The 20,590-nt window shown below is 45.9% G+C and overlaps 2 protein-coding genes across 2 annotated transcripts; both read left to right on the top strand.

Annotated features, from left to right (window-relative positions):
• Window positions 1-856: 856 nt before the first annotated feature.
• Window positions 857-3,049, top strand: LOC123743811 (translation initiation factor IF-2-like). The gene is made up of 2 exons (XM_045722461.1): window positions 857-2,291; window positions 2,464-3,049. The coding sequence occupies exons 1-2, from the start codon at window positions 1,106-1,108 to the stop codon at window positions 2,781-2,783; spliced, it is 1,506 nt and encodes a 501-aa protein (XP_045578417.1). The 5' UTR covers window positions 857-1,105; the 3' UTR covers window positions 2,784-3,049.
• A 14,836-nt stretch (window positions 3,050-17,885) lies between these two features.
• On the top strand, window positions 17,886-20,483 carry LOC123743840 (mediator of DNA damage checkpoint protein 1-like). The gene is made up of 3 exons (XM_045722532.1): window positions 17,886-17,945; window positions 18,202-19,724; window positions 19,897-20,483. Exons 2-3 carry the CDS (start codon window positions 18,287-18,289, stop codon window positions 20,214-20,216), a joined length of 1,758 nt encoding a protein of 585 aa, XP_045578488.1. The 5' UTR covers window positions 17,886-17,945; window positions 18,202-18,286; the 3' UTR covers window positions 20,217-20,483.
• The last annotated feature ends 107 nt before the right edge of the window (window positions 20,484-20,590 follow it).

Raw genomic sequence — 20,590 nt, 5'->3', positions numbered from 1 at the left:
TTTTCGAACTTTACTATGTGGGAGCGAATATACTTTTACGCATCACTGATTTGATGCGTTTTCGTAATTGTTAGTTTCATCCGTAAATTATGTGAGTAAACTGATTTATTAGAAATTATTCATGAATTCAGTCATTCATTGATGGTTTGATTGTCTGATTGATTAATACACTTCGTTGACATATCAAACTACAGGGGCAGCCATGACAGGAAGGTTGATGCTTGGCATTGTTGCGTCACAATACAAAATGCCTCTGATGACGTAATGATCAAACACCAAGCTGCCACTGGTGTAATGACGGATTATTAGCTGATTGAACTACGAGGTGAACGGTAAGTACGCCTGTCTGCCTGTTTATCGGAGAAATGAGGGGACAGACAACACTTTTATTGAGCACCAGTTATAGCTAGGCTATTAGGCATGAATAATTGAACAAAGGTGTTACATTTTAATGGATGTATCTTGTCCCAAATAATTATTTCAACTTAGAAATGAATTTGATGAAATTAGATAAGAGACAGTAAAACATTTTTTTTAAATTTCCCCAAATACTAAACAAAGATGTTTCTGTGGCTCTCTTTTTATAGAATTTAATTGTGCTGAAAGCCACTTCCTATTCCAGGTATTCAAGACTAGAAGGAGCATTCTGATAAGAACACTGCAGACCAGTGAATGATGAATAGGAGGCCCAACCTGAATGGGTCTGGAGGACCAAGGTCCATCGGTGTTCCACTACTCTGTCCTTCTAACAGAGTGCTGCTGGAGAGAGAAGAGGTCAGCCAGGACCCAGTGATGGCCTCCTCTTTCAGGCCCTCAGCGTTCCCCTCCCTGCATGTTGTGCCTCGGCCTCCCCCCTCCTGACGACGTCTGGTCCAAGAGGCCCACAGCTGCCCACAGAAAGAGGAGAGACCTCCAGTCCCTAGTTCCTGTCCAGGATGGATGTCGTGAGTCTCCCGGTTGGATTAACAGCAGCAGCTCCCAGCTGCCTGCCAAAACCAACAGACGCAGGCGCAACAAGGAGCTCTCCTTCACTGAGGTTCTGAAGAACTACAAGCTTCTACCTGATTCCCGGCCCAGCAGCCCAGAGAGCCTGCACCAGCATGAGATGATGATTCCTAGAATCCCTGTCAGCATCACTAGACCTGAGGGGAGGCCTAGCAACCCTCGACGCCCCACAAGACGGCCTGTTAGACCAGTTGTCCTGGTCCAGCCTGACGTACAGCCTTCCAGACCTGAGGGGAGGCCAAGCAACTCTCGACGCCCCACTAGACGGCCTGTTAGACCAGTTGTCCTGGTCCAGCCTGACGTACAGCCTTCCAGACCTGAGGGGAGGCCAAGCAACTCTCGACGCCCCACTAGACGGCCTGTTAGACCCGTTGGCCTGGTCCAGCCTGACGTACAGCCATCCAGACCTGAGGGGAGGCCAAGCAACTCTCGGCGCCCCACTAGACGGCCTGTTAGCCCAGTTGTCCTGGTCCAGCCTGACGTACAGCCTTCCAGACCTGAGGGGAGGCCAAGCAACTCTCGACGCCCCACTAGACGGCCTGTTAGACCAGTTGTCCTGGTCCAGCCTGACGTACAGCCTTCCAGACCTGAGGGGAGGCCGAGCAACTCTCGACGCCCCACTAGACGGCCTGTTAGCCCCGTTGGCCTGGTCCAGCCTGACGTACAGCCTTCCAGACCTGAGGGGAGGCCAAGCAACCCTCAATGCCCCAATAGACGGCCTGTTAGCCCCGTTGGCCTGGTCCAGTCTTATGTACAGCCTTCCAGACCTGAGGGGAGGCCGAGCAACCCTCGGAGCACCACTAGGAGAAAAGTGAGGCCCAGTAATCCTGTTTGTCCCGTTATTCTTGAGTCCCGACCTCCCAGTCCTGTGAGCATCACTACCAGCATTGTGGACCTAGTCCAGTTTGAGTCCTGTCCTGCTGTGAGTCTGGTCCAGCCTGAGTCACGTCCTGCCTGCCCTCTGACCCTGGAGGAGCTGGCCCTTTCAGAGTCATGCAGCTTCAGCAACAATGTGTTTGTTCTCTCCATGCCGAAAGCTGCCCAGCCAGAGGAGGCTGCAAGAGGGAGCAGCAGCGCACCCAGGGACATCATCAGGCCTGAAGCCTTCGTCCAGACAGGACCCCTGCTGGCCAGGAGAGCCCAGAGGGATGCTCCTCCTCCAAAGAAGCTCCCCAAACCCCCTGTGGCCCCCCGGCCCAAACTGCTGCCCTCCCTGGGCCAGGGCAACGTGTCCCTTGTCAGTGCCAACGCCTGGGATGAAAGGACCAAGAAGAAGAGAAAGAAAGGTTACCACTTCTCTTTGTGCAATGACACATTTTGTCTATTGAATATATTGTCAATATTTTATGATGTATGTTTTTTGCTGATGTACGACCAGGAATATGATTTTCCTGTTCTTATCCATTCATAAATGAATTACTAATAAATGAATGTAACCTAATGTAATGTAATTTAAAGGAGTCAGAGTCCAGAGGTCTAGCCTGGGCCTGAGACATATCCCCCGTGACCTAGAGCTGGCCATGATGAGGCCCCGTCTGGTCAAGTCGGCCGATCCCTCCCAGCGTCCCTACCAGCCGTGGGACGACGAGGACGAGGTGGACATCTACGCCCTGAGGCGCACAGCCTTCATGTGCCCCATGTACGACCAGGAGGAGAGCAGCGGCAGGGGCAACAAGAGGGTGGCAGTGGAGGCCCTGGACAACATTCCTTTCAGAAGGAAGATCACCTTGTGTTATTTCATGGGTGGGCGCAGGGTGATGCTGCCAAAAGACTACTAACCCCACCCCCCTCAATTTACACAACACCCCCTTAGTCCCAGACAGCGAAGAACAGGACACACACAGAGAGACAGAGTGGACACCAACAGGGCCATCAGAGGGACAGAGATCCTCTCAGTTGATGTTAGGAATGTCAGCTACGAAAAGCTTCAATAGACCATCTCTGTAGCAAGAGAACCTCCAGTAATCAGACTGGGCTGTCCTCTGTCTCCCCTCATCTCTGATACACCAGACTGGGCTGTCCTCTGTCTCCCCTCATCTCTGATACATCAGACTGGGCTGTCCTCTGTCTCCCCTCATCTCTGATACACCAGACTGGGCTGTCCTCTGTCTCCCCTCATCTCTGATACACCCCAGACTGGGAAACTGTCCTCTGTCTCCCCTCATCTCTGATACACCAGACTGGGCTGTCCTCTGTCTCCCCTCATCTCTGATACATCAGACTGGGCTGTCCTCTGTCTCCCCTCATCTCTGATACACCAGACTGGGCTGTCCTCTGTCTCCCCTCATCTCTGATACACCAGACTGGGCTGTCCTCTGTCTCCCCTCATCTCTGATACATCAGACTGGGCTGTCCTCTGTCTCCCCTCATCTCTGATACATCAGACTGGGCTGTCCTCTGTCTCCCCTCATCTCTGATACATCAGACTGGGCTGTCCTCTGTCTCCCCTCATCTCTGATACATCAGACTGGGCTGTTCTCTGTCTCCCCTCATCTCTGATACATCAGACTGGGCTGTCCTCTGTCTCCCCTCATCTCTGATACATCAGACTGGGCTGTCCTCTGTCTCCCCTCATCTCTGATACATCAGACTGGGCTGTCCTCTGTCTCCCCTCATCTCTGATACATCAGACTGGGCTGTCCTCTGTCTCCCCTCATCTCTGATACACCAGACTGGGCTGTCCTCTGTCTCCCCTCATCTCTGATACACCAGACTGGGCTGTCCTCTGTCTCCCCTCACCTGTACTCCCCCAAGAGGAACACTGCTCCCTGCCTCCCCTCCCCTTCTCCTCTACTCCCCCAAGAGGACTACAGTCTCTCTCTTATCTCTAAATCAGTGTTGGGGTCAATTCAATGTCAATACTGTCAATTCAGGAAGTAAACTGACATTTTCTCATAGAGGCATTGAGGAAAATTGGAATTGGACTTTCAGTTTACTTCCTGATTTGTAAAGGAATTGACCCCAACCCTAATCTAAATAAACTACTAGATCTCTATGATGACAGTGTCTCAGACAGAAAGACAATAATCCTGTTACTGTCCAGGACCTTGTCTTTACATTTCCCTGAAGCATTACAGAAATAAAAACAAAGCATTGAAGGAAATACAATCTTTGGAGTTTTGAGTACATACACTGATGCATATGTTAATTAGAAGATGATATAGGACGAAACATGTCATAACTGACAGGATCAATAACATGGATAAAATGCAAGCATCAAAACTGACAACAGCTTTAAAATAAAGGGGAAGTTTATTCATTGTATTATTATTTATCCATTCCAGATTATCCTACATGTCAATCAAACTGTGCTGTGTCAATCATATTGCCTCCTAGACTCTCAGACGGTGTTCCAAATGGTACCCTATTCCCTATGGGCCCTAGTGCACCTACAAAGGGTTAAAGGGTACCATTTGGGACACATCCAAGCCAGACACACAGAAGACACACAGGACTCAGGACATGTCAATCACATTACATACATACACATGGGCAACAGCATCTTTCATCAGCATTACTGCATCATGAGGACAGTTAGCACATGATGATATGACATCATTACAGCATCACTGTCAAAGTGAAAGGGACAGACTGCTAAAAAAGACCACTTAGAATATCACTGGACAGTGACAACTTACAGTACTGTTATATGTCCAGCAAGCAATACTAGTAGTATCCCATCATATTATTCTGAATGATGCATTTTATACTCATTTAATTCATCACTAAAGGCATCTGAATTAAACAGAAGACATTATGTCCTCAAAAATATAATAATTTAATGCATGAATTTAGCTAAAAACTATAAACAATCATAAAAGTATTTGGAGTCATACAGAAAACTCAGATGAAAAACACTTTGGAGATCCTGATATCATCACATTGTAATGTTGTTCCTTCTAACAATGGCTGTTTACTTGTAGTCCAACACATTGTAATGTTGTTCCTTCTAACAGAATGGCTGTTTCACCTTGTAGTCCATCACATTGTAATGTTGTTCCTTCTAACAGAATGGCTGTTTCACCTTGTAGTCCATCACATTGTAATGTTGTTCCTTCTAACAGAATGGCTGTTTCACCTTGTAGTCCATCACATTGTAATGTTGTTCCTTCTAACAGAATGGCTGTTTCACCTTGTAGTCCATCACATTGTAATGTTGTTCCTTCTAACAGAATGGCTGTTTCACCTTGTAGTCCAACACAGAAGTAGGTGGTCAGTAATGGTTCTTGTTTTGCAGTAAGCCAACTAAGTCGACTGGTTTAGTAAGTCTTAGATTGCATATATGATATGTGACTTGAAGGTTTTTCCTGAAACAGTCCATCCATTTCCAACAGTGAAAACCCAGCCCACATTTAATAGTAGATACTTGATGTGTTTGTGGAGCGTAGACCAAAGACTGATGAGTTATGAACAGAACAATGTGGAAGTTGAGTCCATTGTGTTCATCCATCCTTCAGCAGCCAGCCAGTCTCCACTTGATTCATCACCATCCTGCAATGTCATATTCCAACCAGCAGAGGTCACTGACTCCACGATCTGAATTGTATCACTGTTCAAAGATGCCTCTGCCTTATCCAAGGTTCATCCTCCATTTCATGGCTTAAGGTAAACAGACATACACATGCATGAATCCAGAGTATTATTTTATCAAAACCATTTATAAAACACATCATCCACAGACTGATAGTCTTCCATGGTCCTATTGCAAAGTCAAGTCCTTTGGAATAGTATTGGAGATACTGGAACTTTCCACGGTCAAAGAAAGTATGTTTCCTTTTGCATAGAAACACTATAATGTTCTCTTATAAGACACTGAAGAAGAAGAAGAAACCCAAAAGCCCTTTCATGGTTTTAGAACAGTTGTCCAAAGAAGCACAACTTTGGTGGTTTGTGTTTGAAAGTCATCAAGCATCTGAAGTCAACAGCTCTCTGTGATTGTAAAGTCATCAAGCATGGAGTCAGTTAACAGCTCTCTGTGATTGTAAAGTCATCAAGCATGAAGTCAGTCAACAGCTCTCTGTGATTGTAAAGTCATAATATGGAGTAGTTAAAGCTCTCTGTGATTGTAAAGTCATCAAGCATGGAGTCAGTAACAGCTCTCTGTGATGTAAAGTCATCAAGCATGGAGTATAACAGCTCTCTGTGATTGTAAAGTCATCAAGCATGGAGTCAGTCAACAGCTCTCTGTGATGTAAGTCATCAAAGAGTAGTTAACAGCCTCTGTGATTGTAAAGTCATCAAGCATGGAGTCAGTTAACAGCTCTCTGTGATTGTAAAGTCATCAAGCATGGAGTCAGTCAACAGCTCTCTGTGATTGTAAAGTCATCAAGCATGGAGTCAGTCAACAGCTCTCTGTGATTGTAAAGTCATCAAGCATGGAGTCAGTTAACAGCTCTCTGTGATTGTAAAGTCATCAAGCATGGAGTCAGTCAACAGCAGATTCCTCTCAGTTCATCAGCCAAAATGATCAATATCATAACTTTAGTCATATAGTCATATTGATTTATAAAGGAAATGCAAACCGGTGAGACAGGTGAGGAAGTGAGAAACGGTCTAATGTACATTGCTCGTGTTTCTTTGCCCAAGCAAGTCTCTTCTTCCTATTGGTGTCCTTAGTAGTGGTTTCTTTGCAGCAATTCGACCAAGGCGGCCTGATTCATGCAGTGTCCTCTGAAGAGTTGATGTTGAGATGTGTCTGTTTCTTGAACTCTGTGAAGCATTTATTTGTGCTGAAATCTGAGGTGCAGTTTTCTGAGGCTGGTAACTAATGAACTTATCCTCTGCAGCAGAGGTAACTCTGGGTCTTTCTTTCCTGTGGCGGTCCTCATCAGAGCCAGTTTCATCATAACATTTGATGTTTTTTGCCACTGCACTTGAAGAAACTTTCAAAAGTTCTTGAAATGTTCCGTATTGACTGACCTTCATGTTTTAAAGTTATGACGGACTGTCATTTCTCTCTGCTTATTTGAGCTGTTCTTGACATAATATGGACTTGGTATTTTACCAAATAGGGATGTCTTCTGTATACAAACCCTACCTTGTCACAACTAACCCGATTGGCTCAAACGCCTTAAGGACAGAAATTCCATAAAATATCAAGGCACCCCTCTTAATTGAAATGCATTCCAGGTGACTACCTCATGAAGCTGGTTGAGAGAATGCCAAGAGTGTGCAAAGCTGTCATTAAGGCAAAGGACACTCAAGGACATTCAGGGACAAGTCCCGGAGCCACTCCTGCGTTGTCTTGCTTGTGTGCTTAGGTTCATTGTCCTGTTGGAAGGTGAACTTTCACCCCAGTCTGAGGTCCTGAGCAATCTGGAGCAGGTTTTCATCAAGGATCTGTCTGTACTTTGCTCTGTTCATCTTTCCCTTGATTTTGACTAGTCTCCCAGTCCCTGCCGCTGAAAAACATCCCCACAGCATGATGCTGCCATCACCATGTTCAATCTTGGTGTCATCAGACCAGAGAACCTTGAGAGTCTTTAGTTGCCTTTTGGCAAACTCCAAGCAGCCTGTCATGTGCCTTTTACTGAGGAGTGGATTCCGTCTGCCCACTGTCGTGACGTTGTATTAGTTAATGTGACGACTGTTGCTCATCGAATGATTAACGGTTTATAATTGCGTGATTAAATGAATTAAGCAATGAATCAAGCAATTATTAACTCATTAACCTGGGGCACCATGGGAACATTATTTTGATTGAGTTTCTATTTCCCAAATTAACTCAAAGGATATCAGAATATCGATTTTACAACAGTCGCTAAATTAATCAACCTCTTGTCTCATGTCTGAACGTCGCATAATCCGGGAATCTGCACGAACCCGGGCTTCACCAATGAGTTTACCACACCAATCTTAGTTGATTATTTATTTACTAGCAAGCTAAAATGATGATAAAAATACACATACACAAAACACAGTCTAGCTATTGATTAGGACTTAGTATAACGGGCCAACACACTATGGCGCGTGTTACTCAAAATGGGGATTTAAAAGAGAGAGATACCAAGAAAGTACACGAGAGAAATATACATTTGGGTTCATTTGTCAGCCATGCTTATTTAAACCTAGCCTTGCCCCGAACTGCCGCTCTTATGGGTCAGAATATAATGATGTAATTACGTGTTGGAGGTCTCAGGTGGGTCGTTTAGGCTTCTCAATGACGCACTTCTCCGGCGCAACTCTCTGGTTGTCCTCACGATGTCAGTCCTTCTTGGCTTAGTGGTCTGATCCCTCGCCCTTGATCTGAAAGGGGTCTTCTGAGGACAGACAGCTCTGTAGCTGAGAGCTCACAGCTTCGGACTCGAACGGTGTAGATACCACGATTCAATGGAGAGTGGAGGCTGGGTGGTTCGGCTTGAATTCACCCGCTTAGACACAGCTACTCGTCCGTAGCTCGTGTAGAAAAAGATTTCTTTGTCTTCAACCTTGTGTTTCGTTTTGGGGTTCGTTGACTTTGTTAGACCTTCGCTGCAGCTTGGGGTCAATTAGTCTGATATGTTAATTCTTCACTCTCCTGTCTTATACCCTTGGGTCAGAAGTGGGCGTAACCGCCTTTAGGGCAATTCTCTGGGCGGACCAAGTTAAGGGGCAAGGCCTAGATTTGACTAAAATCCTATTTTAGACACTACCTTCACATCTCATCTTTACCAAAACATTCTCTTTGATTTGGATATTTTCCACACAACGTACAATGTATAAACATCAGGCATATACTGGGAAAACTCTTAAAGGTACAATGTTTTCATAATAACGTCATTTCTTAACCTTTAATAACAATACAAAAGTTACATACATTTTCATATTCCACCTCTCGTCATGACCACCATTGTGGCTGACGGAAACCATTGTTCCAAAGTCCCTTTATTGCATGTTTAATGTTCTGAGGCCAGTTCTCCATTGTGAGGACAAAGGAATTTCTCTGTGGCCTAAGGTTAATTATGGGCGTGAGGGGTCATAAAACCCCACATCTTCAGACCCCTAGATCTCTCGTCCTCTGTTGGGGGTTTGGGAGATAATCTGTAGGGTGGTGGTCTCCTGTACCCTGACCTAATCAGGACAGTCATGACACCACTCTACCATAAAGGCCTGATTAGTGGAGTGCTGCAGAGATGGTTCTCTTTCTGGAAGGTTCTCCCATCTCCACAGAGGAACTCTGGAGCGCCGTCAGAGTGACCATCGGGTCTTGGTCACATCACTGGCCAAGGCCTTTCTCCCCCGATTGCTCAGTTTGCCCTTGCAGACAGCTCTGGGAAGAGTCTTGGTGGTTCTAAAATTCTTCCATTTAAGAATGATGGAGGCCAATGTGTTCTTTGGAACCTTCAATGCTGCAAAATAAATGTGGTACTCTTACCCAGCTCTGTGCCTAGACACAATCCTGTCTCGGTGCTCTATGGACTATTCCTCAACCTCACGGCTTGATTTTTGCTCTGACATGGACTGTCAACTGTGAGAGCTTATATAGACAGGTGTGTGCCTTTCCAAATCATGTCCAATCAATTGAATTGACACAGGTGGACTCCAATCAAGTTGTAGAAACATGTCAAGGATGATCAATGGAAACAGGATGTAACTGAGCTCAATTTCGAGTCTTTCGATTCATAGCTGTAGTAGGATGTCCCTTGGGGGTATCCATACCTATGTATGACATGCGTGGGTTAGGTTAATAAACATGCTGGAGCTAGAACCTCGTTGTCGCCGCTCCTTATTTTAGATCTTACTACATGGAGTCAGAAGTGGGTTTAATAATCACATAAACGTGAAGGACGTACCAAGTAAATCATACATTCAGGCTGTTTCAAAGCAGGGAGGGCACAGTGTTGGAGATAAAACAGCGCATATCATTATTTTGCAAGCTAACGAGCAAGGACTAAGTTACTGCTAAGCAACATGTTGCAAGAGGAAGCAACTGGCGGGATATCAGGGTTTGCGACTCCAAGATCAACGGGCTCTGGCGCAAACACGGAAAGGCCAGTGGCTAGTGCTGACGGATTTCGCATTAGTCCCCCGGAGAATTTTGATTGTATGAACATTTAAAACTGGACGAAATGGATCAGGCACTTTGAAAGGTACAGGGTAGCATCAGGGTTAAATGTGAAATGAGGCATTTCAAGTTAATACACTGATCTACTCTATGGGTGATGAAGCCGAGGATATATTAAATGCTTCAACGTTGACTGAGGAAGAGAAACTTAACTACAGTGCTGTTAAAGACTGTTTTGAAAGGCATTTTGTAGGGAGACACAACATTATATTTGAGAGAGCTAGGTTTAATATGTGCAAACAGGAGCAGGGTAAAACCACCGACAGTTTTATCACAGCTGTTCACAAACTAGCAGAATATTGTCAGTTTGGCGCGCTCAGGGAAGAGCTGATCCGAGGTCGGATTGTAGTGGGAATAAGAAATATATCACTTCCTTTTTTTTTTCAATTTAAAGTTTTATTAAGTTAAGTTTTCTTGTTTTTCAATCAACCAACAAAACACATTCCACATTCACAGATGTGACAGACTTAAAAAAAAAAATATATATATATATATTTATTATATATACATACACACAAAGAATAATTATTCAAAAATAAAAAATAAATATATATAAATAAAACTTGCAGCAGCACTATCAAAGGTTCTTATTAGCTATTTCCAGCCTTAGCTGAGACGACGAGCAAATAATTAGTTTTTAGATTTTACAGCACCTTACACAACATGTATCTGCTCATTTCCCTAATCACCCCATTCACTCGGTCCAATATGAACTATAGTTGAGTAGTGGAGACCAGAGTCTATCAAACTTGGGCTGTGTCTTGCGGAGGTCACAAGTGAGCTTTTCAAGGGGGAGAAAGTCAACAATCTGGTCAATCCACATTTTAAAGGAGAGGTATTAGAGGCCCACAATAGAAGAATACATTTCTTAGCAAAGTATGTAATAGTCTTAAGCAAATGTTCTCTGTCAGGATCAAGAACAAAGTCCTGCTGGGCATTAAGAAGATAGATACACGGGGTCATATCAAACTGTACATCTAGTATTTTCTGTGCAGCAGTATGTATAGATTGTCAAAATCTGGCACTCTCTACAGCTCCAAAATACATGCATATAGGTTCCACTTTCAGAGGTACATCTTTTACAGTTAGGAGAAATGTCTGTTTTCATTCTATGGAGTCTGAGTGTAATAACAGTTGTACAAAAATGTGTAATTAGATTCTTTCATTTTTACATTAGTAGAGGAGCAGTATACCCTGTCGCAAACCTCCGCCCATAACTCATCACTGATAGTCAAACCTCCGCCCATAACTCATCACTGATAGTCAGACCTCCGCCCATAACTCATCACTGATAGTCAGACCTCCGCCCATAACTCATCACTGATAGTCAAACCTCCGCCCATAACTCATCACTGATAGTCAGACCTCCGCCCATAACTCATCACTGATAGTCAGACCTCCGCCCATAACTCATCACTGATAGTCAGACCTCCGCCCATAACTCATTGCTGATAGTCAGACCTTTCATTTAGAGATCGTTCTTGATTCGATCCAGGAGTGGAAGATATTTTTCCTTGAAAAGGCTATTCAGATCTGGTGTTATGAAGATCCCAAGGTATTGAAACCCCTGTGTCTTCCATTGGAATGGACATAGTGTCTTCATAGAGCTGGTGAGTGTAATATTGAGAGGGCAGACAGTGGATTTGTTCAAATGCATCTTATAACCTTAAAACTTCCCATAATGAGCAATTGTCTAAAATGGGAGGGAGGGATTTCTCAGGGTTGGATATGTAGAGCAAGACATAATCCGCGTAGAGCGAAATCTTGTGCTGCAGGCCGCCTGCAGAAACACCCATAATACCTGTATTGCTCCTTATCAACTCTGCCAGAGGCTCCGCCCCCAACAAGTAGAGCAGGGGGGACAGTGAGCATCCTTGTCTTGTGCCCCGTCCCAAAGGGAATCTGTCAGAGTTCAGTCCGTTAGTAGTCTCCATGGCATTTGGATGAGAGTATAGTGATTTGATCCATTTAATAAAGTTTGGGCCCATATTGAACTTTTCTAAGACTGAGAACAGAAAGCTCCACTCCATCCTGTCACACGCCTTCTCAGCAATATATCACTTTCTGAAAAGTTACAGTTGGATTTCCAGCTTACCTTGTCCAAAGCAGGTTAGGCAGAGTGAGACAGTAAAAAGACTGCAGATGATGCTGAACGTGGAAATAGGAAATAAATGCATTTTCATACCGAGCTAAAAAAACGGAGGGGAACACAGAACAGAGACAGACGTGGAGAAAACAATCACAGACAGCACCAGTAGCTAGTTCAAGTGTTTGTTGTAAATGTGGGAAATCCCCTCTCCACAGATGGAAAGATTGCCCAGCAAAGGATGTAGAATGCAGGAAACGTCACAGGAGAGGACACTTTTCAGCTGTCTGTCGATTAAAGCAAATGCATGAGGTCTCAGAGGAGGTACAGTAGGACAGCATCTTTCTGGGAGAAGGGAAAACAATGCTGGCTGGCATTCAGACATTAACCTCACTAGGGTAGGGGGCATTATTTTCACCTCTGGATGAAAAGCATGCCCAAAGTAAACTGCCTGTTCCTCAGGCCCAGAAGCTAGGATATGCATATAATTGGTAGATTTGGAAAACACTCTAAAGTTTCCAAAACTGTTAAAATAATGTCTGTGAGTATAACAGAACTGATATGGCAGGCGAAAAACTGCCTATACAGATTCCATTGATTTAGGACTCAAATTGCACGTCCTATGGCTTCCACTAGATGTCAAAGTCTTTAGAAATTGTTTCAGGCTTGTATTCTGAAAAATGAGCGAGTAAGACCACTCTGAATGAGTGGACACTGCAGTGACCCAGAGGTTTTTCATGCGCAGGACCGAGAGCGCGCCTTCCTTTTTTTCATTTTATATTGACGAAGCTTTTGTCAGGTTGAAATATTATTGATTATTATGACTAAAAACACCCTGAGGATTGATTATAAACATCGTTTGACATGTTTCTACAAAATTTACTGATACTTTTCGGATTTTTCGTCTGCCTGCCTGCCTTTGAGCCTGTGGATTACTAAACAAAACGCGCGAACAAAACTGAGGTTTTTGGATATGAAGAGGGACTTTATCGAACAAAATGAACATTTATTGAGTAAATGGGAGTCTTGTGAGTGCAACCATATAAAGATCATCAAAGGTAAGTGATTAATTTTAATTTCTGACTTGTGTAACTCCTCTACTTGGCTGGTAACTGTTTGTAATGATTTGTCTGCTGGGCGCTGTTCTCAGATAATCGCATGGTATGCTTTCGCCATGAAGCCTTTTTGAAATCTGAATTAACAAGAAGTGAATCTTTAAACCGATGGATAACACTTGTATGTTTTATGAATTTTTATAATGAGTATTTCTGTTTTTGAATTTGACGCTCTGCAATTTCACTGGATGTTGGCCAGGTGGGACGCTACCGTCCCACACCCCCTAGAGAGGTTAAACTCAATGGGGAGGTTGTGTCATTTAAACTAGACACTGGGGCAGCAGTGACAGCTATCCCACTAGGCTGTATAGCTATAGCAGAGATGGCCCTTTGCTCTCTACAAACAAAAAACTGTACGGGCCCAGTAATAAGATATTACCAGTGGTAGGGCAGTTGGTGATTAAACTGGAGAGTAAGGACAAAAGTGCCATGCAGCCGGTCTTCGTCATTGACTCTCTGGCCAGAGCGTTGCTGGGGTTGCCAGCAATTGAAGCATTGCAACTCATTGAGAGAGTGAGCGAAATGGAGGACCCAGGTGAGGTTTTCAAAAGAAATTCCCCAAAGTGTTTTCTGGTCTAGGAAGGATAGGTGAATACAAAATCCACCTGAAAGAGGATGCTGTCCCCTATGCCCTTACCACCCCTCGCCGTGTGCCTATCCCTGTATTGGCCAGAGTAAAGGAAGAGTTGGGGAGGATGGAAGAAATTGGGGCGGTGTCTAAAATAGAGAGTCCCACTGAATGGTGTGCAGGGATGGTAGTGGTCCCAAAAGCCAATGGGGACATAAGGATGTGTGGACATGACTAACTTGAATGAGCTACCGCACACATCTACCATCAGTGGAGCAGTCACTGGCTCAGTTGGATGGCTGACAAGTCTTCACAAAGCTGGATGCCCGCTCAGGTTTCTGGCAGATACCGCTGTCATCAGAGAGTAGGGCGCTCACAACGTTTAGAACACCGTTTGGCCGTTACTGTTTTGCTATTTGGAATCGCTTCCGGTCCTGAGCATTTCCAAAGACGCATGTCCTAGCTGTTGGATGGGCTGAGTGGCGTCATAGTCCACGCGGACGATGTGCCCATGTGCAGAAGGGACAGAACAGAACATGATGTAAGGCTCACGGCAGTTCTGACCAGACTCCAGGAGACTGGCCAGACACTCAATGAAAAATGCACTGTTGCACAGTCAGAGGTCTTGTTCTTGGGACACAAAATCAGTGCAGCTGGAATAGAGCCGGACCCGGAGAAGATCAGTGCCATCACAGATGTGCCCATCCTCCAGAATGTGGCTGAAGTCAGGACCTTCTTAGGCATGGCCACATATGTGGGTAAGTTCCTCCCACAGTTCTCAGATACAACCAAACTCCTGAGAGACTTACTAGCCAAAGAGAATGACTGGTCATGGGGTCACGTGCAACAGGTGGCCTTTGACAAAATCAAAGGAGACCTGGCCTCACAGAGAGTGCTGGCCCAGTACCGTCCCCACGCTAAGACAAAGGTATCAGCAGATGCATCATCCTTTGGGCTAGGGGCGGTCCTCACACAGATGCAGGACAACATGGAGTGGCGTCCAATATCTCCCGAAGCTTATCAGACACAGTGCAAAGGTATGCTCAAGTGGAGAAGGAGGCGTTGGCTATCACATGGGCATGTGAAAGGCTCAGCCAATACCTTATTGGCCTGCAGTTTACAGCAGAGTCTGACCACAAACCACCGCTGGCTCTGTTAGGGACAACAGCACTGGACGACTTGCCTCCCAGAGTTCTGCGCTTCCGCCTCAGATTACTGAGGTTCACCTACAAGATGGTGTATGTGCCAGGGAAGGCACTGATCACAGCAGATGCCCTCTCCAGGGCCCCAATTAAACGTCCATTATCAGAGGAGGAGCAATGTCTAGAAGGTGAGGTACAGCCTACCTGCATCTCAGACCAAACCGCAGCAGATTGCAGAGGAGCAACAACGAGACCCCATCTGCCGACAGATAGTGCAGCAGTGCAAAAAGGGATGGCCCGGGCAGAAGGAACTGCCTCAGCTGCTGAAGCCCTATTGGGTGCATCAAAGTGACTTCCACTGTAATGGAGACCTTCTCATGAAAGGACAACGAATAGTTATCCCAGAGACTCTACAACCAGAAGTGCTAGACAGAGTGCATGAGGGACACATGGGGATAACCAAATGCAGACTGAGGGCTCAACAGTCAGTGTGGTGGCTTGGTCTTAGTACTCAGATTGCCAAACTGGTGGCCCAGTGTGAGGTCTGTACAAAATGTCAACCTTGTCATCCGGAGCCAATGATGGTAACGGTGCTGCCAAAACGGCCGTGGTAAAAGGTAGGGGCAAATATGTTCTATTGGAAAAATGACACTTATCTGCTAGTGGTAGATTACTATTCAAGATACATTGAAATAGCAAAGACACCCATAACCTCATCAGCTGGTGTTATCAATGGATTAAAGTACAGTTTTTCCAGGCAAGGGGTCGCCGAGGTCCTGGTTACAGATAACGCTCCCTAGTTCTCTGCAAGCTCCTTTTCTGCTTCTGCCGCAGAATATGACTTCACACGTGACCAGTATCCCCTACCATGCACAGAGTAATGGTGAGGCAGAGAGAGCTGTGGAAACAGTCAAGGGACTGCTGAAAAGAACAAGGATCCATACAGGGCTCTGTTAGCTTACAGAGTTACACCACTGCATCATGGGCCGCCGCCTGCCGAGCTCCTGATGGGCAGGAGGCTGCGTTCCCCATTGCCTGTCTTGTCGGCTCAGCTTAAACCCAGATGGCCTAACAGTAAGGCCTTCGCTGAGAGGGACAAACGGCTGAAACAAACGCAAACTGGAGACTTTAATCGGAGACACCGTGCTACGGAGAGGCCAAAGCTGACCGAAGATCAACATGTGTGGATTACAACGCAAAGACCCCAGCAATAGTGCTGAGGAAAGTGGATGCCCCACGCTCCTATGTGGTGGACACAGGCTCAGAAGAGGTACGAAGGAACAAAACACACCTCAGAGCTCTTCCAGATCTACCAGCCACACAGACTGAGGCCACAGAAAATGCACAAAAAGAGGGTGAAGGAGAGAGAATGCTCACAGAGCCACAAGCGCGCCCAAAAAAGGATGTGAAGCCACCAGAGTGGCTGAAAGACTATGTTACGTGAAGAGAAAACATACTGTTGGGGACCATACCCAGCAAAAAGAGACAGTAAATAAGTTCATGTTCATACTGTGTAATTTAATACTTTCATACTGTTTCAGGATGTGAAGTAGCATGTTAGAGATAACGTTTCCAAATTGCATTTCAGTTAGGCTTCAGTGGTTATGCATGTTGAGTTCTTGTTCATGGGAGGGGATGATGTAGTAGGATGTCCCTTGGGGGTATCCATACCTATGTATGACATACGAGGGTAGGTTAGTAAATATGCTGGAGATAGAAACTCATTGATCTGTGCGTCCTAATTTGAGATAATATAATAAATTAGCAAAAACATTTTTCATCCATTTTAGAATAGGGCTGTAACGAAACAAAATGTCGAAAAATTCAAGGCGTCTGAATACTTTCCGAATGCACCGTAACTGTTTAATGTTGCTGGACCCCAGGAAGAGAAGCTGTTGCCTTCGCAGAAATTAACGGGGACCCTAAATACAAATACCAGTCAATTGCCAGGTTTAGAGCTTCCATGTCTGTTCTATTCATTCTTATTTATATGGTCATGCCATAGGGTATTACAGGTAAACAAGATCAGCTAAATAAATACACAAATCATTGAATAAGTATTTGTTTAATAAACGAGATAAGGAATTCCGAAGTATTTTAAAAGAATACTAAGCAAAAAATATACAGGCCAAAGCACTTCAGCAGTTTTATTTACCACACAAACACTGCTGATATACAGTAGGCCATCCACTATTAGACTATACTTCTCTATATTAATATGTGTAAATCCAACACTTGAACACTTAGCCCAACCTCCAGTATGTTGCGATTATAAGTATGTTCATTTTAAAGTAGGCCAATCAAAAAGTGCGCGTAAAAGTGGCGTCAGGTCTCCATGTCGGATTCCCCCAGTCCGCGCCTTTGTGTCAGATGAACTGCGCTCCTGTCTGCACCCCACTGTCAGCTACAAGACAAACATGACATATAAAACGTGTGGTGGCCACAGAATAGATATATCTAGTCGAGGGTGATGAACACAGGAAAGAGGAAGACGCCTATGCAGAAGATGGCCTGTTGGATTATTTTTTATAAAACGGCAGAACAGTCTTTCTGGTCGCAGGTTCCTCATATATAAGTAGCCTGTCCTACAGTATAGGGACAAATATACCTCGCCCAAAGTCTTGGCTAGTTTATTGACCCACTAAAGTGGTTCGTTTTCGAACTTTACTATGTGGGAGCGAATATACTTTTATGCATCACTGATTTGATGCGTTTTCGTAATTGTTAGTTTCATCCGTAAATTATGTGAGTAAACTGATTTATTAGAAATTATTCATGAATTCAGTCATTCATTGATGGTTTGATTGTCTGATTGATTAATACACTTCGTTGACATATCAAACTACAGGGGCAGCCATGACAGGAAGGTTGATGCTTGGCATTGTTGCGTCACAATACAAAATGCCTCTGATGACGTAATGATCAAACACCAAACTGCCACTGGTGTAATGACGGATTATTAGCTGATTGAACTACGAGGTGAACGGTAAGTACGCCTGTCTGCCTGTTTATCGGAGAAATGAGGGGACAGACAACACTTTTATTGAGCACCAGTTATAGCTAGGCTATTAGGCATGAATAATTGAACAAAGGTGTTACATTTTAATGGATGTATCTTGTCCCAAATAATTATTTCAACTCAGAAATGAATTTGATGAAATTAGATAAGAGACAGTAAAACATTTTTTTTTAAATTTCCCCAAATACTAAACAAAGATGTTTCTGTGGCTCTCTTTTTATAGAATTGAATTGTGCTGAAAGCCACTTCCTATTCCAGGTATTCAAGACTAGAAGGAGCATTCTGATAAGAACACTGCAGACCAGTGAATGATGAATAGGAGGCCCAACCTGAATGGGTCTGGAGGACCAAGGTCCATCGGTGTTCCACTACTCTGTCCTTCTAACAGAGTGCTGCTGGAGAGAGAAGAGGTCAGCCAGGACCCAGTGATGGCCTCCTCTTTCAGGCCCTCAGCGTTCCCCTCCCTGCATGTTGTGCCTCGGCCTCCCCCTCCTGACGACGTCTGGTCCAAGAGGCCCACAGCTGCCCACAGAAAGAGGAGAGACCTCCAGTCCCTAGTTCCTGTCCAGGATGGATGTCGTGAGTCTCCCGGTTGGATTAACAGCAGCAGCTCCCAGCTGCCTGCCAAAACCAACAGACGCAGGCGCAACAAGGAGCTCTCCTTCACTGAGGTTCTGAAGAACTACAAGCTTCTACCTGATTCCCGGCCCAGCAGCCCAGAGAGCCTGCACCAGCATGAGATGATGATTCCTAGAATCCCTGTCAGCATCACTAGACCTGAGGGGAGGCCTAGCAACCCTCGACGCCCCACAAGACGGCCTGTTAGACCAGTTGTCCTGGTCCAGCCTGACGTACAGCCTTCCAGACCTGAGGGGAGGCCAAGCAACTCTCGACGCCCCACTAGACGGCCTGTTAGACCAGTTGTCCTGGTCCAGCCTGACGTACAGCCTTCCAGACCTGAGGGGAGGCCAAGCAACTCTCGACGCCCCACTAGACGGCCTGTTAGACCAGTTGTCCTGGTCCAGCCTGACGTACAGCCTTCCAGACCTGAGGGGAGGCCAAGCAACTCTCGACGCCCCACTAGACGGCCTGTTAGACCAGTTGTCCTGGTCCAGCCTGACGTACAGCCTTCCAGACCTGAGGGGAGGCCAAGCAACCCTCGGCCCCCCACTAGACGGCCTGTTAGCCCCGTTGGCCTGGTCCAGCCTGACGTACAGCCTTCCAGACCTGAGGGGAGGCCGAGCAACACTCGGAGCACCACTAGGAGAAAAGTGAGGCCCAGTAATCCTGTTTGTCCCGTTATTCTTGAGTCCCGACCTCCCAGTCCTGTGAGCATCACTACCAGCATTGTGGACCTAGTCCAGTTTGAGTCCTGTCCTGCTGTGAGTCTGGTCCAGCCTGAGTCACGTCCTGCCTGCCCTCTGACCCTGGAGGAGCTGGCCCTTTCAGAGTCATGCAGCTTCAGCAACAATGTGTTTGTTCTCTCCATGCCGAAAGCTGCCCAGCCAGAGGAGGCTGCAAGAGGGAGCAGCAGCGCACCCAGGGACATCATCAGGCCTGAAGCCTTCGTCCAGACAGGACCCCTGCTGGCCAGGAGAGCCCAGAGGGATGCTCCTCCTCCAAAGAAGCTCCCCAAACCCCCTGTGGCCCCCCGGCCCAAACTGCTGCCCTCCCTGGGCCAGGGCAACGTGTCCCTTGTCAGTGCCAACGCCTGGGATGAAAGGACCAAGAAGAAGAGAAAGAAAGGTTACCACTTCTCTTTGTGCAATGACACATTTTGTCTATTGAATATATTGTCAATATTTTATGATGTATGTTTTTTGCTGATGTACGACCAGGAATATGATTTTCCTGTTCTTATCCATTCATAAATGAATTACTAATAAATGAATGTAACCTAATGTAATGTAATTTAAAGGAGTCAGAGTCCAGAGGTCTAGCCTGGGCCTGAGACATATCCCCCGTGACCTAGAGCTGGCCATGATGAGGCCCCGTCTGGTCAAGTCGGCCGATCCCTCCCAGCGTCCCTACCAGCCGTGGGACGACGAGGACGAGGTGGACATCTACGCCCTGAGGCGCACAGCCTTCATGTGCCCCATGTACGACCAGGAGGAGAGCAGCGGCAGGGGCAACAAGAGGGTGGCAGTGGAGGCCCTGGACAACATTCCTTTCAGAAGGAAGATCACCTTGTGTTATTTCATGGGGGGGCGCAGGGTCATGCTGCCAAAAGACTACTAACCCCACCCCCCTCAATTTACACAACAACCCCCTTAGTCCCAGACAGCGAAGAACAGGACACACACAGAGAGACAGAGTGGACACCAACAGGGCCATCAGAGGGACAGAGATCCTCTCAGTTGATGTTAGGAATGTCAGCTACGAAAAGCTTCAATAGACCATCTCTGTAGCAAGAGAACCTCCAGTAATCAGACTGGGCTGTCCTCTGTCTCCCCTCATCTCTGATACATCAGACTGGGCTGTCCTCTGTCTCCCCTCATCTCTGATACATCAGACTGGGCTGTTCTCTGTCTCCCCTCATCTCTGATACACCAGACTGGGCTGTCCTCTGTCTCCCCTCACCTGTACTCCCCCAAGAGGAACACTGCTCCCTG

This window comes from Salmo salar, chromosome ssa07, assembly GCF_905237065.1.
Source record: "Salmo salar chromosome ssa07, Ssal_v3.1, whole genome shotgun sequence".
Lineage (NCBI taxonomy): Eukaryota > Metazoa > Chordata > Actinopteri > Salmoniformes > Salmonidae > Salmo > Salmo salar.
The sequence above is the reverse complement of the archived record's forward strand: the minus strand, read 5'-3'. Positions and strand labels throughout refer to the sequence as shown.

Excerpts from the sequence above, each read along its gene's own strand:
- LOC123743811 (XM_045722461.1), top strand. The coding sequence starts at position 1,106 with ATGATGATTCCTAGAATCCCTGTCAGCATCACTAGACCTGAGGGGAGG. Across the intron at positions 2,292-2,463 it reads CAAGAAGAAGAGAAAGAAAG|GAGTCAGAGTCCAGAGGTCT; the intron begins GTTACCACTTCT and ends TGTAATTTAAAG.
- LOC123743840 (XM_045722532.1), top strand. The coding sequence starts at position 18,287 with ATGATGAATAGGAGGCCCAACCTGAATGGGTCTGGAGGACCAAGGTCC. Across the intron at positions 19,725-19,896 it reads CAAGAAGAAGAGAAAGAAAG|GAGTCAGAGTCCAGAGGTCT; the intron begins GTTACCACTTCT and ends TGTAATTTAAAG.